Source organism: Blastomyces dermatitidis (assembly GCF_000003525.1).
Source record: "Blastomyces dermatitidis ER-3 genomic scaffold supercont1.6, whole genome shotgun sequence".
Taxonomy (NCBI): Eukaryota; Fungi; Ascomycota; class Eurotiomycetes; order Onygenales; family Ajellomycetaceae; genus Blastomyces; species Blastomyces dermatitidis.
In genome coordinates, this window is record NW_025544779.1 from 3,587,451 (window position 1) to 3,607,418 (window position 19,968).

Genomic DNA, 19,968 nt, shown 5'->3' on the forward strand with positions numbered 1-19,968 from the left:
ACAGGTCCGGGTTAATTAACAATGGCAAGGAGAAGATACGTGGTGATCGTTTTTTGGTGTTGAGATATGGAAAGTTGAGCTGTTTCTCCCGCTGGCGCCAAAGCCTGCGAGCTGGAGGTGGGATATTATTTTTCCGAAAGACTGCATGTCACATGACATCGGCCGGGCATGAGATCTCTAACGCTGTACTTGTTGGGGGTCCCGGGGGTTGATCGGCCCTTCTACCAGCAGCGCTGGTGGTGACTGAGCTCTTTTGCCCCAGTAGCCTACAGTACTGTTCACGCCACGAGAGAATTCATCTAACGATCGGTGAACGCGAACGGCTAACTTCACTATTTCAATTCCTGCAATCATAACGGATATGTGGGGAATCTTCTACTGCTGTCATTGGCCCCGTTGTAGCGCTCTGAAGAACAGCGAAACAACAATTATCATAACCAAAAAAGCAAGCAGAGACAGTTTACAGCGATGACATCGGTGTCTTCGCAATATCCTACATGCCTTTGAAATGCATGTTCAAACGCAACCCTGGAAGTTGTGCGTTGCAGATCAGAAAATATTCCAGAAACAACCCAGGCTTCAATGCTCTGGATGGGATAGATATGATTTTTTGTTGACCTAGCATGTGAGCATCAACTTGTGCTTCATCACAAATATATCCCTCCTTGTCAAGTAAACGGCTTTTGTCTTTTGGATGATAGGCACCTTTCTATTTTCAGAGTGGCTGATCCTGGTCAATATCCGGGGAACTAACGGCTGCCAACCAGCATGGCATTCCATTCTCATTTTGCCTCTCCACAGCACGCGCAAGGCTGATGACGGATGTGCGACCATGCTGATCGAGATATGTATGACGAGGGATGCTCGTTGTTTATTATTATTAGAGGCCCTTGTTGGCTCGAGACAGTATCCGGGCCTCAACAAGCGTAACCGTTAGTACGCGGCGTACTGTGTTGGAAGTCCAGAGTGATAGGTAGATGCTTCCTTCGCCACTCTGCACACGACAGCCAGAGGCAAATTCATCGGCAGCATCAGCGTCAGCATCAGCAGCAGCAGCAGCAGTCGCAACCACAGGGCGTCATAGGCATGATATAGGGATTTATACAGACACCACACTTTGGATATAGAGACCACCACTAGTTTATATAAGGAATAGCTTGGTAATTGATTTTCCATTAATTAATGATGTAACTTAACTTATCTACTCCGTATTATCTCTATTCCTCTCAAATAATTCTCATCCACTCAAGGATGCACTCGTTGTGCTCATCCTCTCATCAATTCTTCAGAACTGCCTGTTTTTGGTCTGCTGTGTATCACAAGACAATAAATACAGTTGAGATAGAGAAGCTTTCATTATCAGTTGAAGGAGAGATTTCTTTAAAAATTAGTCTATTAATATCTCTTAAACTCAGCTCATAAGAATCGTCATATCAGCTGTATCCAGGGGGTCCCCCCCGCCTTTTCGCCCCCCCCCTGGAGCAGTAAGCACACCGGCAGCTGGCAATCTCTATTCTCATAGAAATTCAGTGGATATGAGAAGCAGGCAGACAGACAGTGATTCCTGTATGCATAACATTTCCCATTTCCTGTTTTTTACATAGTAATTGATTTTAGCGGTGGTGTCTATATCCAGAGTGTGTGTCTGTACGGAGTATAAATCCCCCTCGATATGATGATATTAATAATAGAAACTGTGGCTGGTGATTCTGGTTTCGTAAGGTGAGACGTATGCAAGGCACCATCATGAAACCTGTTTTATTTGTTTCCTTCTTTTTTATCTCGTGAGAAGAAGAAGATTTTTTGACGAGGAGCGCGGGCGATGGCTGTGGAGGCTTTAATAGCTTGGGATTATGACCGCTGATGCTATTTCTGTCAATAACCAAGGCACTTGCACCACAATAACGATCGAATGTTGGGCTACCAAATGGGTCGGTTGATCGATTGACAGTTTGACAGTTTGACAGGTTGGCAGGTTGGCAGATCGACTGATAGATAGACACATGGTTGTATATACATAGTAGAGACAGGAGAGGCGCCGTTGGGTCACGTGAGGCTGAGACAGCACATGTTTCAGAGCATCTGCAGTCCATGCAGTACAAGACACAGAGGCCAGACCCATCGCTAAGGTTTTGAATTACCGTACTTTCTTTTTTCCTTTTTCCTTTCATCTCCCATTAGTAGTTACAAGAGTAACTACAAGTATGGACAAGTCAACAAGAAACAGAGGGGGGCAGTGTGGGACCGACTGGCGTTCATCCAACCAACTTGTAAACTCGCAACTCGCACCTCGCACCTCGCACCTCGTAACTCGTAACTCGTAACTCCGAAATCCCCAGATCAAATCATTTATTATTATTATTATATTCGTGACTGTGCAACTAACTCGAGGTTGGAACCACAAACCACAAACCACACTACACTGATGTCACTGAGCTATGATCAACTTCTTTGGCGCCATGTCCAAGTGTACACCCAACCTAGCGCTTTCTGTGCTGTGTCAGCAGAACATTGCGTAGTTAGTCAGCAGCATGCGCTCTGGCTTTCCCGTCGTCGCCGCCGCCCCCCCTTCGATCTTCAAACCACCCAACTTCAACTCCCGCTGCCGTCTCACTGCTGCTCTCCGCCTTCTCTCGTCTCTCGCGAGCGGCATGGCCTCGTCGACTCATTGACCTGACTTGTCATATCCTGCCCGTCTGCTGCGCTATTCTTATCCTGTGCTCCTCCACGAGTCTTGCTTTCGTTGAGTTAATGGTTGGTTCTTCGGGTTTACTCCACCGCCTAATTCGAGCCGCCTAAGGACTTTAACCCAGCGCATCCTTCTCGAGATACACACCACACCACACACTTAATTACAATGACCCACACGTACGCCATCCACCCTTAACGGCGACCGGACCTCTTAGATGCAAACGGCCTCTCTTCCCACTCCCCAACCTAAATAAATGCTTTAGGGCTTTCCGCGATTTCCAGCCATCATCATTTACTTGTCCACCACCGGCCCGCCAGACACCCGACCCCTCCATTCAGCCTCGTGCACCAGATTACCGCCCTTCGTTATCCTCCAGAGCCGCTCGCTACCTTCTCCTCATCTACCTCGTTCCCATCTGCATCTTTGCCGCTACATCCTCTCTTCCTTAGCTTTAGTGGCTCATGCGATTTATCTCGCGTAGCTCTGTTGCTGTTTTGGATCAGTATATAACCACGACATTTTGGCCCCTGACCAAACGCTCAAACCATTTTTTGCGACCTTCCCTCCTCCCCTACCGTCCAAATAATTACTAGCCTATCTACAATCCTCTGATTTCATCCACATTGCCGGCGAAAAAACCACTCCGTGGTACCATATCGCAATGGCCACCGGCGATTCACACCCAGCGCCTGGGGTGCCTGCCCGCGACCTTCCTCGGTCAACAGCACATCAACAACAAAATTCAGTTCCACACGGCACGATATCCCCGCCATCAAAAAGAGATCTAACCTCGTGGTGGAAGCAATTCGTGCGAAATACAAAGAAAGATGGGGAACCAGGTAAACCCCTGTTTTTTTTTTCTTCTTCAGCTTCATGCCCATATTTCCTCCTCGAAGATCATGGACCATCACCCGCTCTAGCGATATGAGCGCAAAAGACCCTACGGCTCGGGAATTAGGCTCGTGCACCCGAAGAGACGCCTGTCTAATTCTATCCCTGTATCCAATTACTAATGGGTGTCTGTCCGTCGTGTAGGCCAACAAACCGGTATTTTTGGCGTACCGCTCAATGTTAGCATAAAATATGCAAATGTCGCAATTTCTCTCGCTGGTGAAGATGGATCCAGTTTTATATATGGATATGTTCCTATAGTCGTCGCGAAATGTGGCGTGTTTCTTAAAGAAAAAGGTCTGCGCTACCGTATTTCTTACAATTTTTGTCGTCGAGTCTAATCGATTTTCCCCTCTCTAGCTACGGACGTCGAAGGGATTTTCCGGTTAAGTGGATCTGCTAAACGCATTAAGGATCTACAAGAAGCCTTTGATTCTCCCGATCGCTTTGGTAAGGGTCTCGACTGGACCGGATATACCGTGCACGATGCCGCCAATATCCTTCGTCGATACCTAAATCAGCTTCCAGAGCCAATCGTACCCTTAGACTTTTACGAACGGTTCCGAGACCCGCTACGCAAATATCAAGCTCAGGCTGTGGAAGAGAAGGATGCCGCCCCTGCCAATGAGGAGGAACCGTTCGATCATGCCAAAGCAGTGGTTACGTATCAACAGCTGATTAAAGAACTTCCTCCACTAAACCGGCAGCTATTACTTTATATTCTCGACCTCCTGACAGTATTTGCATCCAAATCTGAAGTCAACCGCATGACTGCAGCGAACTTGGCGGCTATTTTCCAACCGGGACTGCTGTCCCATCCGGCCCACGACATGGCGCCGAAAGAATATAAATTGAGCCAGGATGTGCTGATATTCCTCATTGAAAATCAGGATAATTTCTTGTTTGGCATGACGGGCACTGCTGCTGATCCACAAACAGTCAAGGCTATGCAGGCTGGAAATGCCACTAATAGTACCCTATCAAATCTCAGACGGTCGACCTCGAATGCAAGCGGAAAGGCTGATAGTATACGAAAAATCGATGCGCTCCGACGAAATGTGTCCGTTTCATCAAAACATTCGAAGACCTCCAACTTTGATTCAGCAAGCCCTACAACACCCAACTCAGCCGGTGGGGGGTCGCTAGGCGTACATCGTAGCAACACCGTGCCTTCGAAAAAACTGGCAGCGGTATCTCCTACACGCTTTACCCGCCCTCGTGAATCATCAGGCCCTGGCTCCGGTCACCTCTCTCCATCTGCTCGCTCCCGACCTCAATCACGGTCACCTAGTCAAACTCCTTCCCTTAAAGTACAAGGTGCTCCTGACAAAACGATTCCCGAGTCTCCGTCGCCATTGAACACAAACCACGGGCTGGGTTTAGTACAAAGCAATATGCCCTCGCCTCTCGGTTCCCCGGATGAACAGGCCGTGCCGTTCGAGCTAGGTTCCAAACCAGGTACCCAACCATTAGCGGGAACGTTTACGAAAGAAAGGAAACTAGCTTCATTATTCAAGTCTACCCCACCGGAGGGCGACAGAAAGGATGGGCGACAGCCCAACAGATTGAGGAAGAAGCGCCCAGTTCCTGGAAGCGCGAGCGAAAGTGCCAGGAGCTCTAGTCACTCTTTGCAGGTTGGATCTGAGCCCTCCTTGAGTACTTTAGTATCACAAGCTGTAGCGGATAAGCGGGAAGCTCCAGAGGATCAGTCACACATGTGGACTCCCAAATTAACAAATTCCGCTACGACACCTGCCGCCGAAACTATCCCCCAGCCAACCGGGGAATTAAAGCAAGCAGTGCATGCATCTCCGGAGAGCACCCTGAAACCCGGAAGGTCGAGGACCCCATCGATGCACTCGCGTTCATCTGTGACGGACCATTCTGATTTCGACCATCAAGATGATTCTACCATACAAAAGAAAAAGGACCATAGGCGGAGTTGGAGACACCCTCGTGGGGTCAAGCGACGTGAACGGACGGACATGAGCATGTCGCCGCCACCTCCTATTGGATACAACTCAAATGCAGCCTTCAGCAGTAGCTCATTAGGAAGCACAAATTGGCCACAGAAGACCGCCTCCAATGAGTCCCGCCAAATAAGCCCCGAAACTTCCGCAACCGGAACGATAGATTCCACCACTACCACTACACAACCCCCACCCTCATTAACAACCCAAGACTCGAGTATTAGTGTAAGCAGCAACTTAGTGAAACCATCCAACTATGGCCATCAAAGCAAGGAACCAGTTGAGTCGGAAAGAAAGGGCTTCTTCGGGAAATTCAAGGCCAAAGTTGCAGGCGTAAAGGAAGGGGTGAAAGAGCGTGAGGTGGAGAGGGAACGGGAGTACGCGAAAAGCCCACCACTCTCTGACGGCGAAAAGACGTCTTCTAGGCATAACCTATCCATCCTGCCTCCCAAGGAAAGCAGAGAAAGCAAAGAGAGCAAGGGGACTACATTGACAGAGCCGCCCACAGAGCCACGGGTCACCCGCCCGGCGGAAATTCTGGAATCTTCACAGCCGCCAGTGACGGCGGCGGCGGCAGCAACTCGAGCAGCAGCTCCTCCCACACCTCAACCCTCTCCGCCCCTTACAATGGTATTCCCCGGCTCGTTCCCGGAACCGACGATCCCAGAGGAAACACCCCCCTGGCCCGTTACAGAAGCGCCAAAAGATAGTGGTGTCACCGTTCTCCCGAAGGTGGAGGAGGATGAGTCGCAATCACCACCACAACCTTCGCCATCTACGGCGGAAACAGTCAAAGTGGCGCCTGCTCCACAGCTGGGAACAGTCGTGGAGAATCAGCAATCTTCTCCGGAGCCATCATCGACGACGTCAATGTCTAATGCATAATTTCCTTTCCTTTTCCTTTTTCTATTTCTTCATTTTGTACGCTTTTTCTCTATTTATTTTCCTAACTTTCCTCCGCATTTTCTTTCTTTCTCTCCTTTTTTTTTTTTTTTTTTTTTTTTTTGTTTTTTTTGTTTTTTTTTGCCATGCTGAATAAATATCACGAGTTGCTTGTTTATTTTATGTGTAATAACTAAGTAATATAGAGAACGTTTGAATGAAACTTAAAGAGGGAGGAAATGAATTCATATTTTTTTTGAGTTGAGATTTTTTCATTTTAGCTTCTTCTCTAAATAAAGAACACTATTGTAAAAGGATGTGGTTATTTATTTTAATTCTCTCTGTGCTGTATTTCTTTCTGTTTAACTCTTATATAATGACAGCACTACTGCTCCGCTGCTGATTGTAGAAAAAGAATTACTCGGATACCTCTTTTTCTTGTTTTTAAAAAACCAGATCTAAATGTCCGTCTGGTCATGGCCCGTCTGAAGTTGTATCTACCCCCTTACATAAAATTCAAAAGAACAAAATTCCTGGTCCTCCTGCTCACTCTCAATAATTGGATGAACGAGTGTAAACGAAGCAACGCTTGCTTCGACTTGACTCTCCGCTCTGTTCCCCCCCCCCCCCCCCAGAAGCGCGCATAAAAAAAAGTAACCGAACGGAGAGAGAAGAGAACTGTGGAAAAGCGAAAAAGAAGCAAAGATGGGAAAGAAAGAAAAGGGAGAGAGAGACCATACCATACACGAGACAAAAAGTCATTCACGTTTGGCCTCCTCGAACGGTCTATCTACGTCTACTTGATAGTTGGCGTGGGGCTTAGGAGTGGGAGGTCCCGCATGGAAACGGGGCGAGCGGGTTCAGGTTTTCCTGCGCGCAGACAGATTTGTTGCGATAGGGGCATGTTATCGCAGCTTGCGAGGGTAATGGGCTGTGGGTGGGTTGTTGGTTTTGGGGTTAGTGGAGTTGATTTTTATTTATGTCTTTATTATGTTGGCTGTTGGCTGTTGGCTGTTGGCTGTTGGTTGGAGGGGTGGATGGAAAGGGGGAGAGGGGATGGGTGTGTCATGTTCATATGTATGTAGTAACTAGGGGGAAAAAAAAGGACTACCCACATTTAGCGCTACGAGCTCTGCGACGGAAATTCCCGCGACCCTGGATATGGACTCGCACGTATCGTTTCTTTGAAAGGGTTGCATAACGTCAGCTTAAGACTACGGGCAGCCTGGTAGGAGTCTGGGCGGAGAAAGTAACTATGATCCTTTTGGAGAATAGGAATGAAGGGGGAGAGAAACACTTACGGCCCCACCGTCCACTGCCTGGCGCATTCGATTGTCTGCCTTCTGGTAATCTCTGGTATCTCGTTCCGTTTCTCACTTTTGTCTTCATCCGTTGGGGTCTGGGTTGGTTCAAAAAGTGGGGGGAGCTCAGGCAACGGTTCTGGAATTTGCGTTGCTCGGGCCCGAATAGGCCTGGGAAGTTCGCCATCGGGTCTTACTTTTGGACGGACCTCAACCCCTGGAGCCGGGTCGATTAAGATGCCATCAGGTGTTAAGGACACTGGATGGGGCTGATCGGCGTCGAAAGTCACGGTTGGCATTCGTCGTGCCCGATTCGGCGGGAGAAGGACCCCATCGGGTCCTACTGTCACTGGATGGACATTATTTTCTCGTGCCTGAATACCATTCCCAAATGGTGGCGTTATGGAGGGCGCTGCGGTGGTGGGAATAGTCAAGGTAAACGGGTCTGTGCGCTTGGCTCTCTTCGACCCGAGAACTCTCACGCAGTACGAAAAGTTGAGCTCGATTTCTTTGTCGCAATTCTTCGAGACAGCAGGCTGTTGTGTGGGTTGTGTGCAATTGCGTTACAATTAGCAAGGTCTTCCCAGTCATTTATTTGCCATGATCTGATCCACATGAATAGCTAGCTACCTACATTCCACTCCAGAAATTGTTCCATCTTGATATTGAACTTCACAGTCACTGTATCACAGGTATCGCCTTCCTTAATATCGTACCAGCCGTTGCAACTTGAAGTTTGCCCAGGCTGTGTAGGCCTATCCGGCCTCTCAAGTGGAGTTGTTTGAGCAGACCTTCGTCGTAGTGGCGAGGATCCGCTTGTCGGGCTCGCTAGGGGTATCGTAGTTCTTATCTTGTTATTAGTTTCGCTTGCAGGAGGTCCTTCCTTAGGAGGGTTTGGCCACGACGGCGGCCAGAAACCTTCGGTATTTCTTTGACGTTTCACCGTTGGGGGTCTCTGAGAGTTTCCTTGACGCCTGGCGTTTCCGGTCTCGTCGGCCCGCGTACACCATGGTTTTTCGATGACGCAGCCCCCTGTATTGGGCACGAGTTGTTCTCCTTCTCGTTCCTGAAGTGCTTTCGGTGCTAGGGTTGGCAATCCATTGACCCCAAGTGCCGCAAGAATAACTAAAGCACCCTGTAGGTGCATGGTGTGGTGTGGGAACAGCGGTTTGGCAACCAAGTGAAGAAACAAGCAAATCGTGGAGCTTCTAGTATTGGAAAAGCAGATACAAAAGCCAAACAGCTCGGTGCCAGGATGCTGTGACTGACGAGCTGTTGAGAAGCTTACCTACCTCGAATGGACCGCGAGTGTAGAACTTTATACTAGAGACTCGAAGCTCTAAAAATCAGAGCACGGGCAGCAATAAATGCAGGCCAACGCATGCCAATCCATTGATCTCTAAATAAAAATTAACTGAAATATCACACAAGGGAGAGTGGTACAGCGAGTGTTTGAAGAGTTTAGATGTGCATACATGGGGATATATGCATATACATCCATGCACAATAAAATGAACAAAGAGAATCAATTTGCTTGAAAAAACAATACCTGTACCTGCTTCTGCAGCGCCACAAGCAGATACACATCAGTTCACACGCATATCGAAGTTGGAAGATAAACAATCATTTTTCCCCCATTGTCTGGTCTCCTGGTAGTGGCGGCACGGGTTAAAGCGCAAGAAAACCTCACTGGAACAGCAAACGCATCTGAATTTTGCTGATAAGTGTTAGTGATAGCAGAAAATAAATATGCAGAATAGCATTACTAAGCACTGCTGACGAAAAAATGAAAGTGCTTGCAATACCTGAGACGTACCTAGGTAGCCCTGTTAGCTGGTGATCATCTAACTCTTTGTCCTATTAACCATTGAGTACCCTGCAATTAAAAACCAAAGTTGACCGGTATAGCCAAGGTTAGACTTATTCTAACAAGAGGCAACGTTAAATCTCAAAGGATGAATGCAGTAGCATGCCATGTAGCATATCTTATGCTTGGAGCATAGAGAATCTTGCTTTTGTCGTTATAATATTTTGGTTTGGCCGGTTTGACCGAGTTCAAGGGAAGGTGCACCCTCCACCCCGAGTTTGATAATAGCGGAAGCGCACATCAATTATTATTTCGGCGTACACGCTGGCAGGACCTGCATTTGTAGAAGAGACAGTAAGGGCTCGGAGTCAAAAGTTCAAGCTCCCACATTTCGGCGGAATCTTTCTAAAACCGTTGCATTGTCATCGCCGGACTTGTATGAGTGGTGTCAAGGAATAACGGCACATCATCCGTTTTTGAATGCTCGCATCGCTGCTTATATGATGGATGTGCTGAGCGCCTCCGATATTAAATGTTAGTGCGCCCATGTTAAGGCGCACTAGGGATCCACAGGTGTCGTCAATGAGTCTACGCGGCTCTACATAGCAGCTCGATTATGTGGGACGAGATAAGAATGGGTTTCGGCAAACGTGTGGCTTTGTTAAAAAAGTACTGTATATGTAAACATGCTGTACGGGACTACCACCAAATATCGAGGGAATTGACTCGCTGATGGATTTGAGAAGTGCATGTGTTAAGCATGACAATCGGGACAAGTAATGCCGCGTCAAACGCGCGACCATGACGGACAGTGTTGGTGACACCTATTTGATACGTCGCGAGGTCCCTGAAACAAAGGCTAGGTATAGTTGCCCCAAAAGTAGCTGTAGGGTATTTTTGGTGACTGCACGGGTAATAGGGCTCCCACATTCTCGCACGCACCCGTGGGGGCCGTGACGGTTCCAATGCTGAACAGAGGAAGTATGTAGATTGCGCCAGCTTTCTCATATAGCCAAGAAATGTATCACGACATAAGGGGTAGACTTCTTGCGTGAGTTGTCAATGCTGCGTTCTGCATGTCGCCGGATGTTGGCCCGCGTCAGAAAGGGTGACAAACAAATTCAACAGAAAGTCGTCAAGATGTGATCAGCGGACGCTGATGAATAAATAAACCTCTTTGCCGGCCTTCCCGAAAAGATGCATACTATTCAGCTTAATGTTGTAGACAGTCGGCCGATCGATCCTAGTTTGCTGCGTCACAGAAACCCTCACAGGAACCCATGTTTAATGATCGATGCTCTCGCATCCAGCAGAGGTTCCGAGGTTCCATTCTCTCTCTGATACATGAAGAGGTAACATGCATGAATTGAGTCGCACTTCTCAGCTAATTGTCGTTTATGGGAAATGTCATCAGAGGAGATGCAGTCAAGACGCCACGATCGCAAGATCGGTTTAGGAGGTCGGATTAATAATATTCCCTGTCCTCAGATCGCTCTCGGCCCTGGCAACCCCCTTTATTTACTATTCCAATCAGCAGAGCATTTACCTTCTGATGAGAGGGTAAAGAATGTATCTCTTCATCCTGAGTCATGGGCTAGGGAACCATTGGAAGCTACACAATGTTGCACACCCGTTCTAACATCGTTATATTCTCCATCTACCAGTCCGTACGGAGTACAGAAGGCGGAATTATCTGCGATGCTAAGCGCGACACGACCTTTTTTTCTCTTTTTCTTTTCTTTTTTTTTCTTTTCTTTTCTTTTTTTTTTCATTCCAAGCTGCGGATTGTTTTGCTCCACTCCGATAACCCCACTCCGATAACCGTTAGGGGCAGGAAACGTCTAGAACCGTGATTCTACTGACAGCTATCATATCTCATTGCTAACCCCCTTTACAGGGCTGGCTCAAAAGCCAGACAGAAGGGGCAATTTGGCGTTGATATCCCGTCGATCAATTGGGGATTCGGACCTTTTAAAATTAGATATCTTCTATGACAGCAATCTGCAAAGCACAGCTTCGTAGGTTAAACTTCGCTCGTCAAATGGCCATTCCTCCACAGTACAACCCGGGACAATCATTCTCGTTGAAAAGTTCGGCTGGTGACTGAGAGAAAACCATGTTCACAATAATAGCGGGACGTATTAACCCTTTGAAACCCCGCAAATATATATATATATATATATATAAATATATATGTATATAACGCCCAATAGACGGACATCGCGAAAGAACCTCTTCAGTATATGTTTTTCACACCCAAAGCACAAACCCAATGTCTAAAGTCTCAAGTTGGCCATACTATTTTCGTCATGGAGCGTTGTTTGTTGCCCATCACCAGTCAAATTGATAATCAGCGTGCTACTGAAACATTAGTGTTTCGGGGTAGATATCATGTCATCATTGACTCTTGGGGCTTGTCTCACTTGCCTAATTTTGGTGTACAGAGTTGGAGGTTAAAGTTTGGGACAAGGTGGGGAGCTGAGGTTCTTCAGCAAAGCAGCATCATTGGTCTAGTGGTAGAATCCATCGTTTGCCATGACTGCGGAGTCACCGACTCGTGTTTCGATTCACGGGTGATGGAGTGAAATCTCTTTTTTTTTTTTTTTTTTTTTTTTTTTTTTTTTGGTTCTTAAAAAACAATTTCTTTTTTAATTTTTTTCGAACCTAGTTTGTGGGGGTTGGTTGTTGAAGGGCATCATAATAAGATAGTGAGAGCTATTTGGCCGGCCGATCTAGCACGGAGCACCCAAACTCGGCGTACCGGGTCCACGTGACCTGGTCCACCCGACTGCGGCCCTGCTTGACAAGGGCTTGCTTGAACCTGCTGAAGAAGAGCCTCTTGGAACCCGCCTTGGAAGCCCTGGAAACTCACTCCGCAGTTGATCGGGCGAGGGGCAAGACTAGACTGGATTGCCAGAATGGGGATGGAACACAGCGAATCAGATCCTGCTGTCATTACGGTGTTTTTCTGGAACTTTCTCCCCCAGATTTTCCCGTTTTAGTTGGAAGGTTTGCTTGAAAGCCTGCAAATCTTCACGTGCCTTCCCCAGTACCGTAACTACCGCCCATGTTATTTTGAGCGAAAATCCACCGCTGTATTTCTTTTTTTTCCCCTTTTTTTCTTTGTGCCTGCTCGCTCTCTTTCCCCTCTCGAGTTTCGCGAGTTCCGCGGTCGCCCCCTTCGACCCTTTAAATTTAATTCACCACTTATCCACCTCAGCCTTCCAATAGAGCCTCGCGCTCAGCATTCTGTGCCTGGCCTGGCTTAAACTTCATGACGGGCCCTAAGAACGCTGGTGGCGTCGAGCCGGCGGCTCAAAATGCGGGTGGCGCCAGCCTGGGCAAATCCTCCATGATGACAAAGAGCGAGATATTTGAGAGTGCGAAATTGGCAGCTGACAAGGAGCAGCGGATGACCCTGCTACAGGGGCTGAAGCTCTACCCAAAAGCAGCTGCATGGAGTGTGCTCATCTCAACCTGCATTGTTATGGAAGGCTATGATATTTGTTTGGTGAACAATTTCTACGCTTTCCCTCAGTGGAACGAGAAATATGGAGTCCGATACGGGAATGAATACCAAGTCCCTGCCAAGGTAGGTTCATAGAAATTTTGTTTATACTTCTATCGTTGTTCTATAATGTTCATTTTCATGGATCTAAACAACCTATTATTTATTTATTTTCGCCGTACAGTGGCAAGCAGCTCTTAGCAATGGTGCAGTCGTCGGTGAAATTATAGGGCTATTTATCAACGGCTGGGCTTCTGAACGCTTTGGTTACCGATATACGATTCTAACCTGTCTGTTGTTCCTTTCCGGGTTGATTACGGTATTCTTCACTGCACAAAATGTGGAGGCCTTGTTGGTAGCTGAGATCCTTTGTGGTATTCCATGGGGCGTTTTCCAGACCCTGTGCATCACCTACGCTACTGAAGTCTGTCCCGTTGCTCTGCGGAGCTATCTTACGACTTACATCAATTTCTGCTGGGGTCTTGGCCAATTCATTGGAATTGGAGTACTCAAAGCCCTGTTGAGCCGACCTGATGAATGGTCATACCGAATCCCGTACGCATTGCAATGGATGTGGCCCCTCCCATTGGCTCTGGCGATTTTCATGGCACCAGAATCTCCGTGGTGGTTGGTGAGAAAGGGCAGGACTGAGGAAGCAAAACGTGCCCTCCTTCGGCTAACGAGTTTGAATCGGGAAACGGACTTCGATGCCGACGAGACAATTGCAATGATTGTTCACACCACAGCATTAGAACAGAAAATTACCAGCGGTGCCAGCTATCTCGACTGTTTCAGGGGAGTTGACTTGCGCCGGACGGAAATTGTTTGTATGGTTTGGGCGATCCAGAATCTTAGCGGAAACTCATTCTCCAACTATTCTACATACTTCCTCGAACAGGCTGGTGTGTCGACTGTACATTCCTACTCCTTCGCCATGGGCCAATACGGAATCAACATGATAGGCGTGTTCGGTGCATGGGTTCTCATGTCTCGCGGCATTGGCCGAAGGACCCTTTACATGTTCGGTCTGTGCGGTCTCTGTGTCATGCTTTTGGTAATGGGATTCCTTGGCCTTGTTCCCGAGAGCAACCGCAACAGTGGCGCGCTGGCAACCGGATCCATGATGCTGGTCTGGGCTTTGGTCTACCAACTCACTGTCGGCACAGTCTGCTACTCTCTTGTGGGCGAACTTTCGAGCCGGCGTTTGCAGATCAAGACCGTCGTGCTGGGAAGGATTTTATACAACATAGCGGCTATCTTCTGCAACGTGTTGACTCCATACATGTTGAACCCAAGTGCGTGGAATTGGTCTAACTATGCGGGATTTTTCTGGGGTGGTGTGTGCTTCTGCTGTATCATTTACACGTATTTCCGTGTCCCGGAGCCGCGTGGCCGGTCCTTTGCAGAACTGGATATCCTGTTCGAGCGTGGCGTTTCTGCGAGGCGATTCCCTGAAACTGTAGTGGATGTTTTCGAAGAGGACGTACAGGCCGAAGTGCTCGCTGGTTATAGGAGAGCCTCAGTAAGCCACTCTATAGAACCACAGGACGACGAGAAACCGACACACCACGCTCAGACGGCGTTGTAACCGTGCGAAAGACGTCCAGGGTGCATAACGTAGGGAAGTGATGAGAGATATCCGAAATTTCCTAGAAATCCACCACATACATTTTACTCTCATCCACCATCCACACTGCTCGCATTCTACATCGCCCGTACGCACTTTGGGTGGCTCATTAATTGTCTTCCGAGTATGTACTGTACCTACGTATTGACTTTGTATATAAGCGCCCATGAACACCAAGCAGGCAAACTAATGATTATTTTCTCTTTTCACTCTCTATCTCTCTCTCGCACACAGCGTACTTCTTCTTGTGTTCATTAGCTATTCCCGATTTGAAGTAGCCTTAGGTGTCGATTGTCCCACTCTGTGTAAGTACCATAAATGTAATTCAGATAACTACATAATTTCAGAGTTACCAGCACTGGTAATACGGATAAACACCTCCCATCTGCCGAAAGGGGGGTTGGGAAAAATAAGGTCTACCGAGCCTTCCCACCCGGCTCTCATTTTGCTACTTTCGAGATTCTTAATGGGAGGGCTACTATGTAGATATTCTGCTTTCACATCCTGGTGAGGCTGAGAAGCCATGCTGAATCATCGCCTCAGCTCGCTGCCAGAACGTGCAACGTTTCCATCCCTGATAGGCAAAAATACGTAATCCGCTGACAAACTTCTGCCTCTTAAATGGATAAAATTCCCTGCAGGAGAGGCGGTGTTCTAAATTTAAATATTAAAAGAAACAGGGGATTGAAGTAAGATAAAGGCGGGCAGCCTGTCCCTCCCTGCAAGGAAGAATGAAATCGTGGGCAAGGTTATTAATATGAAGGGCAACATAACTGATGTATGATAATTTTTCTATCGTTCCCCAAACATAATTGTTCCCTCCTCTCCTGCTACACGAAACAAAGATATCATGACTATCAGTTCAACCTCCAGCCGATGCAATAAGCCAAAGTCCTTTTCACCCTGTCTCCTCCTCCTACTCCCGTACGAGCTACGCCATCAAATATACAACGCGAGCTTGACTGCCAGTCATCCCATAGACCGACCCCCATAACAAGCGACAAACCTCCCTTAGCCCTTCCCTCCTCGCAACATGCACGCAAATACATGACGAAGCGACTCCGGTTCTCTACAGGGAGAACGGGTTCATCCTCCGTAACATACCGCGTGATACCATATGGCTCGATGAAATCGGAGCCCGAAACGTCTCACTTCTGAAACGCGTGCAGTTTTTCGTCGATGGGGGTCCGATAATCATGACCGAATTTGGCGGGGTGGTGAGTGACGGTCAGGAACAGCGCTTACGGGCTCTGCTGCGCCGATTAACCAGGGATGCGAAGGGGTTGAGGTACCTTCGTGTTCGTTTGGCTGAGTTGGGTGAGAGGGATTATGAGTGCTATGAATGTGATGAGGAAGGGTATGGGATGCAGCCGAGATGGGGATGGAGAGAAGATAGGCAGTTCATGTTGGAGGTAGGGAGGATGAGCGGGTTGACGGAGCTTGTGCTTGATGGGGCGTTTGAAACGACCTGGATGGGATATTTGAGGAAGCAAATGGGTGATAAAGTAGAGGTACTGTACAATACGTGAGTTGTGACAGTAGTGGATGAGTGACTGAGGGCTCTTTCATCGAGCGTATTTGGTTGGAAAGTTGGGTTATATAGCCCAAATGCAGAGGAGTGGTTGGTTCCGATTTGTTATGTAAAATCAGCAAAGGATGACCGTCAGGTTGTGCCATGCTGCTTGGTGTTTTCGAAACGCGAAATCCTCGCTGGCTAGCATCTCCTACTGGATGAACCTCCACTTTCAACACAAAGCACTCGGGGCCCTGCTGTAGGGGGTTTTATTTTTCATTTTTATATGAGCCGGATCTCTGTAGGATATCATTGAGATGAGGAGTTTGAGCCTTCAGATACTTCAGATACTTCAACGGCTCTTGAAGTACAGGATCTGAGATGAATACAATGAACCCCAAGGATACATTTTCATCGCCACGACATATCTATTTAGAATTAGCATTGGTGATGTCAATTCCATTGATTTTTCATACATCACCGCGGATATCAGAATACTCTGAGAAACAATCAGCTTGGCCGATCAAATACAGGCCATTGATGGAGGTATGGGACTGGACATCGCGAACCTTGTCGACTGTAGATTGACACGTGGGCTTGCCATCACCAGAAGTGGCGGGGTTGGGTTTAATATCCTTGGCTATGTTAGCTGTGCTTCCTCAAGTAGGCGAAGAATAGCAGACTCACCAATGCAAGAGATTGCGAGGATGCGTGGAACCCAGTTTGGATATCCACGGAATGTAGGTTGGGGGAAGTTGGATCCTTATATGGCAATAATAGCTATAAGCTAGCTAGACACACTCGTTTCGGACTGGAGCTGGTTGTGTCTTGTCTATGCTGCATAAGCTTGGATTTAATATAGTTAGCTCAAGTGGCATTTCTGATCCAGTGGAAAACCTCGAGCAGCATGTGGACCCCTTTTTAATGAATCGTGCTAGGTAAGAGTTGTTAAAGATTGTGCTACAAGGCTTAAATAAGTAGCATTGTCCAACAGTTTGTTCAGCATATCCCACCTACTTCACTAACTAGTTACCAATGATCAGCCTGAATGCACTAGCGCAAGCTGCAATAGCTTTGTATTGTACGGAGTATGTTACTCCGTACATGTACATGTACAAAGCAATAGCTGAAAGCATATTAACAAGGCTAACCAGTGTCCGGTTAGGGGCCCGGTTTCCAACCTACCCTGAATACGACACACTTGCCCCAACTTTCAAGAAATATGGACGAAATGGACATGTGGAGGAACACTTTGAGCCGAAAACAGGCAACAACAGAGTGACTGTCAGTCATTTCCTCCAACAATAATATGGCAATGGGAGACGCCTGGGCGGATATTCCACAGACAAGAGATAGTTCCATGCCAGCTGTCATGGAACTACTGTGAACTTTCTTCAGCAGACCCTGCTCTTATCACGGACACACAAATAATCACAGTATGGCATTTTCTCTTTCACAGCCTGATTCCACAAACAGCTATTGACAATCACTAGCCCTCATCACTGACACTCAAATACCACAATATGACCTTTCTAATGCATCTGCTAGTGACGCAACAGAATTCTATGAGGGAGATTATTCAGAGATGATGACACATAATTTGTTGAAATGATAAGAATACAGGTCAAGAAAGATATGCTATATGCAGTAAGTACTAAGTACTGAATTTTGCAATATATAAGTGCCGAGCATTTAATTATAAATAGGCTATCTTCTGACATATCATACTCAACATATTAAGAAGTGATATTCCCTCTCCTTTATCACTTAGAATCATATTATCATCTCCTGGTACAAGAATATACTCTTTATGATTCAATTTTTTTATATATTTGAATCTAGAGAGACTGTTATTTTCATTCACATATTCTAATCTCATAATAATTAAATACTTGTCAGAGAATAATCTTTCTAGTGTATCACTCTTATTAGTTTAAACAATTGCATATGCTTCAACAATGTTCTTAAAGAAATTGCTCTTAAATGACTTTACAGTTTTATTAGATATATATTTGAGATTTGTGTCATTCTAATTCATTGTTAGAGGATTTCATGATTTATCATAGCTTGCTGTCAAATCTTTAGTCACTGTGTAATTACTGGCTCAATATCTTTCTCACAGCTGGAAGGGAAGAGTCAAGGGTAAGTGAGATGTAAACTTCATTTCATCTTTGATCTCACTTTTAATGCGGTTTTGACTGCGGTGTCTTTAAGTGGCTGCATTTTATGTGATTAGCCGCTTATGCAGGGTCGCCTGTGTCAATCAGAGTGTCCTATATCTGATAACACTTTACTGACAATTAGAACTGGGATTGGACAGCATATTATAATATTTCTCATACATTTCAGTGGCTAGACTCGCCGCTAGAGTGTAAGGTGGGATCAGAGTGTAGAGGTCCCTCGAAGGAGTTACATGATGAAAAGCCTGCTTAGCTTACCCAGAATGCTCTTTGCTTGATCAAATCCCGAGTTTGTCTGTGAGAATGAACTTTTTCTTTAAATGATATTATGCAAGGGCCGGGCAAGGCCTTGTTTAAGATATATTTTCATTATTTAGATGGGGTAGGGATGCTTTTGGAGCCAAGTTGATCTCGTTCCAACTTTCAGTTATCCGCAGTATACGGGGTACATCAGCTTCAACATAGCACTTCTCATCCAAGCACCTGTCTTTCATTAGCTACTAGTCATTACTATGATAGTGCCTGACAAGGACAATGACAAAAGGTTCTACTGTTAGTAGTTCCCCAATTATCAAGATTTGCTGGTGCGCTAACGATCCAACATTACAAATTGAGATGTAGGTTGTATCCCCAATCATCGCAGTCAAATCGTGCATTTGTACTCCCGCGTTCCAATGAGAATGGATATTAAGGTTCTTATACGTGGCCGACGATGATGTAGTGGATACGAGTGCGGGTTGAAAACACGGGGATACTAGGACCCCGCCCTTTTACCGTCCATTAGTTATTTAGTTATTCTTACGGATTTACATCGCGATAGATTGTTTCCATATTAAGGCCAACCGCAAACGCAGCGTCATGGGCGCTTGATTATGTTAAGACCCCTTTGTGCTTCCGTCGTATTCTGTTCTTCGAAAAACTATCCGTGTCTTTGGGGAAATCCTCTTGTATGGCACCACCACCTATCACTTGAAAGACAACAACCTCAAACTGCAATCACGCCAATAAAATGGAATCACGCAAATATTCGGACCTCATCAAGCAGAGTGACGGTCAGGGCAGCTCTGGGGACTTCTTGCAACCACCAAGAAAACTCGGGAAGTTTCTCAGTACTGAGGCAAACCTTGATGCCAACAAACCAACCAAAGCACTAGCAATCGGTCCAAGCCAAACCATCGACATCGACATAGATTCAGACACCAACGAGGATTCAAATACAGAAGATGCGCTCTTTATGTTGTATTCTGAGCAGAACCAAAAGCGGAAACAACAGGAAAGGCACAACAAAATAGAGGTATCTGGGGTAAGCTACCTTCTATGAAGTGCTGCCAGTGTGAGGAAATGAATCTGAAAAGCAACCAATGCAGATGTGAGCATTCATACTGTGGTGTATGTTTTTGTGCTGGCGATGAATTCAAAATGTCATCAGCAGGTGATTGTTTAGCAGATGAGAAGATTCCAGACAGCAACAATGCTGATATTTTGAACGGGGTGAAAAAGGTAACTAAGGGCCTGTTCGGTGCGTCCGTACTTTTTGAATGCAATAGTGGATCTCATTAAAAATAGTATATATACCAATTATTAGTAGCAAGCCGGT

The 19,968-nt window shown here is 46.6% G+C and overlaps 6 protein-coding genes across 9 annotated transcripts; 4 read left to right on the forward strand and 2 right to left on the reverse strand.

Moving 5' to 3' along the window:
- The first annotated feature begins 228 nt into the window (after nucleotides 1–228).
- BDCG_06312 lies at nucleotides 229–7,046 on the forward strand. 2 transcript variants are annotated; one of them, XM_045422044.1, is made up of 4 exons: nucleotides 243–625; nucleotides 768–3,531; nucleotides 3,728–3,880; nucleotides 3,944–7,046. In XM_045422044.1, the coding sequence occupies exons 2-4, from the start codon at nucleotides 3,354–3,356 to the stop codon at nucleotides 6,436–6,438; spliced, it is 2,826 nt and encodes a 941-aa protein (XP_045281633.1). In that variant the 5' UTR covers nucleotides 243–625; nucleotides 768–3,353; the 3' UTR covers nucleotides 6,439–7,046. The 2 variants fall into 2 exon arrangements, with proteins under 2 accessions (XP_045281634.1, XP_045281633.1); XM_045422045.1 differs by having other exon boundaries at nucleotides 229–3,531; nucleotides 3,944–6,551.
- On the reverse strand, nucleotides 6,596–11,379 carry BDCG_06313. Of its 2 annotated transcripts, none has more exons than XM_045422047.1 (5): nucleotides 10,661–11,316; nucleotides 9,553–10,586; nucleotides 8,371–9,453; nucleotides 7,551–8,272; nucleotides 6,596–7,366 (listed from the first exon to the last, which is right to left on the reverse strand). In XM_045422047.1, exons 3-4 carry the CDS (start codon nucleotides 8,881–8,883, stop codon nucleotides 7,733–7,735), a joined length of 1,053 nt encoding a protein of 350 aa, XP_045281635.1. In that variant the 5' UTR covers nucleotides 8,884–9,453; nucleotides 9,553–10,586; nucleotides 10,661–11,316; the 3' UTR covers nucleotides 6,596–7,366; nucleotides 7,551–7,732. The 2 variants fall into 2 exon arrangements, with proteins under 2 accessions (XP_045281635.1, XP_045277771.1); XM_045422046.1 differs by having other exon boundaries at nucleotides 6,677–7,366; nucleotides 7,551–7,617; nucleotides 7,737–8,272; nucleotides 9,553–11,379.
- A 1,438-nt stretch (nucleotides 11,380–12,817) lies between these two features.
- On the forward strand, nucleotides 12,818–14,639 carry BDCG_06314 (MFS transporter, SP family, general alpha glucoside:H+ symporter; the record flags this gene model as incomplete). The annotated part of the gene is made up of 2 exons (XM_045422048.1): nucleotides 12,818–13,135; nucleotides 13,236–14,639. 2 exons carry the CDS (start codon nucleotides 12,818–12,820, stop codon nucleotides 14,637–14,639), a joined length of 1,722 nt encoding a protein of 573 aa, XP_045277772.1.
- Nucleotides 14,640–15,275: 636 nt separating this feature from the next.
- Nucleotides 15,276–17,202, forward strand: BDCG_06315 (uncharacterized protein). The gene has a single exon (XM_045422049.1). The coding sequence runs from the start codon at nucleotides 15,875–15,877 to the stop codon at nucleotides 16,205–16,207; it is 333 nt and encodes a 110-aa protein (XP_045277773.1). The 5' UTR covers nucleotides 15,276–15,874; the 3' UTR covers nucleotides 16,208–17,202.
- On the reverse strand, nucleotides 16,461–17,034 carry BDCG_17283 (uncharacterized protein; the record flags this gene model as incomplete). The annotated part of the gene is made up of 4 exons (XM_045426425.1): nucleotides 16,461–16,619; nucleotides 16,668–16,826; nucleotides 16,879–16,971; nucleotides 16,993–17,034. The coding sequence occupies 4 exons, from the start codon at nucleotides 17,032–17,034 to the stop codon at nucleotides 16,461–16,463; spliced, it is 453 nt and encodes a 150-aa protein (XP_045281636.1).
- Nucleotides 17,203–19,078: 1,876 nt separating the features above from the next.
- Nucleotides 19,079–19,946, forward strand: BDCG_06316. 2 transcript variants are annotated; one of them, XM_045422051.1, is made up of 2 exons: nucleotides 19,079–19,674; nucleotides 19,739–19,946. In XM_045422051.1, the coding sequence occupies exons 1-2, from the start codon at nucleotides 19,381–19,383 to the stop codon at nucleotides 19,742–19,744; spliced, it is 300 nt and encodes a 99-aa protein (XP_045281637.1). In that variant the 5' UTR covers nucleotides 19,079–19,380; the 3' UTR covers nucleotides 19,745–19,946. The 2 variants fall into 2 exon arrangements, with proteins under 2 accessions (XP_045281637.1, XP_045277774.1); XM_045422050.1 differs by having other exon boundaries at nucleotides 19,082–19,946.
- The last annotated feature ends 22 nt before the right edge of the window (nucleotides 19,947–19,968 follow it).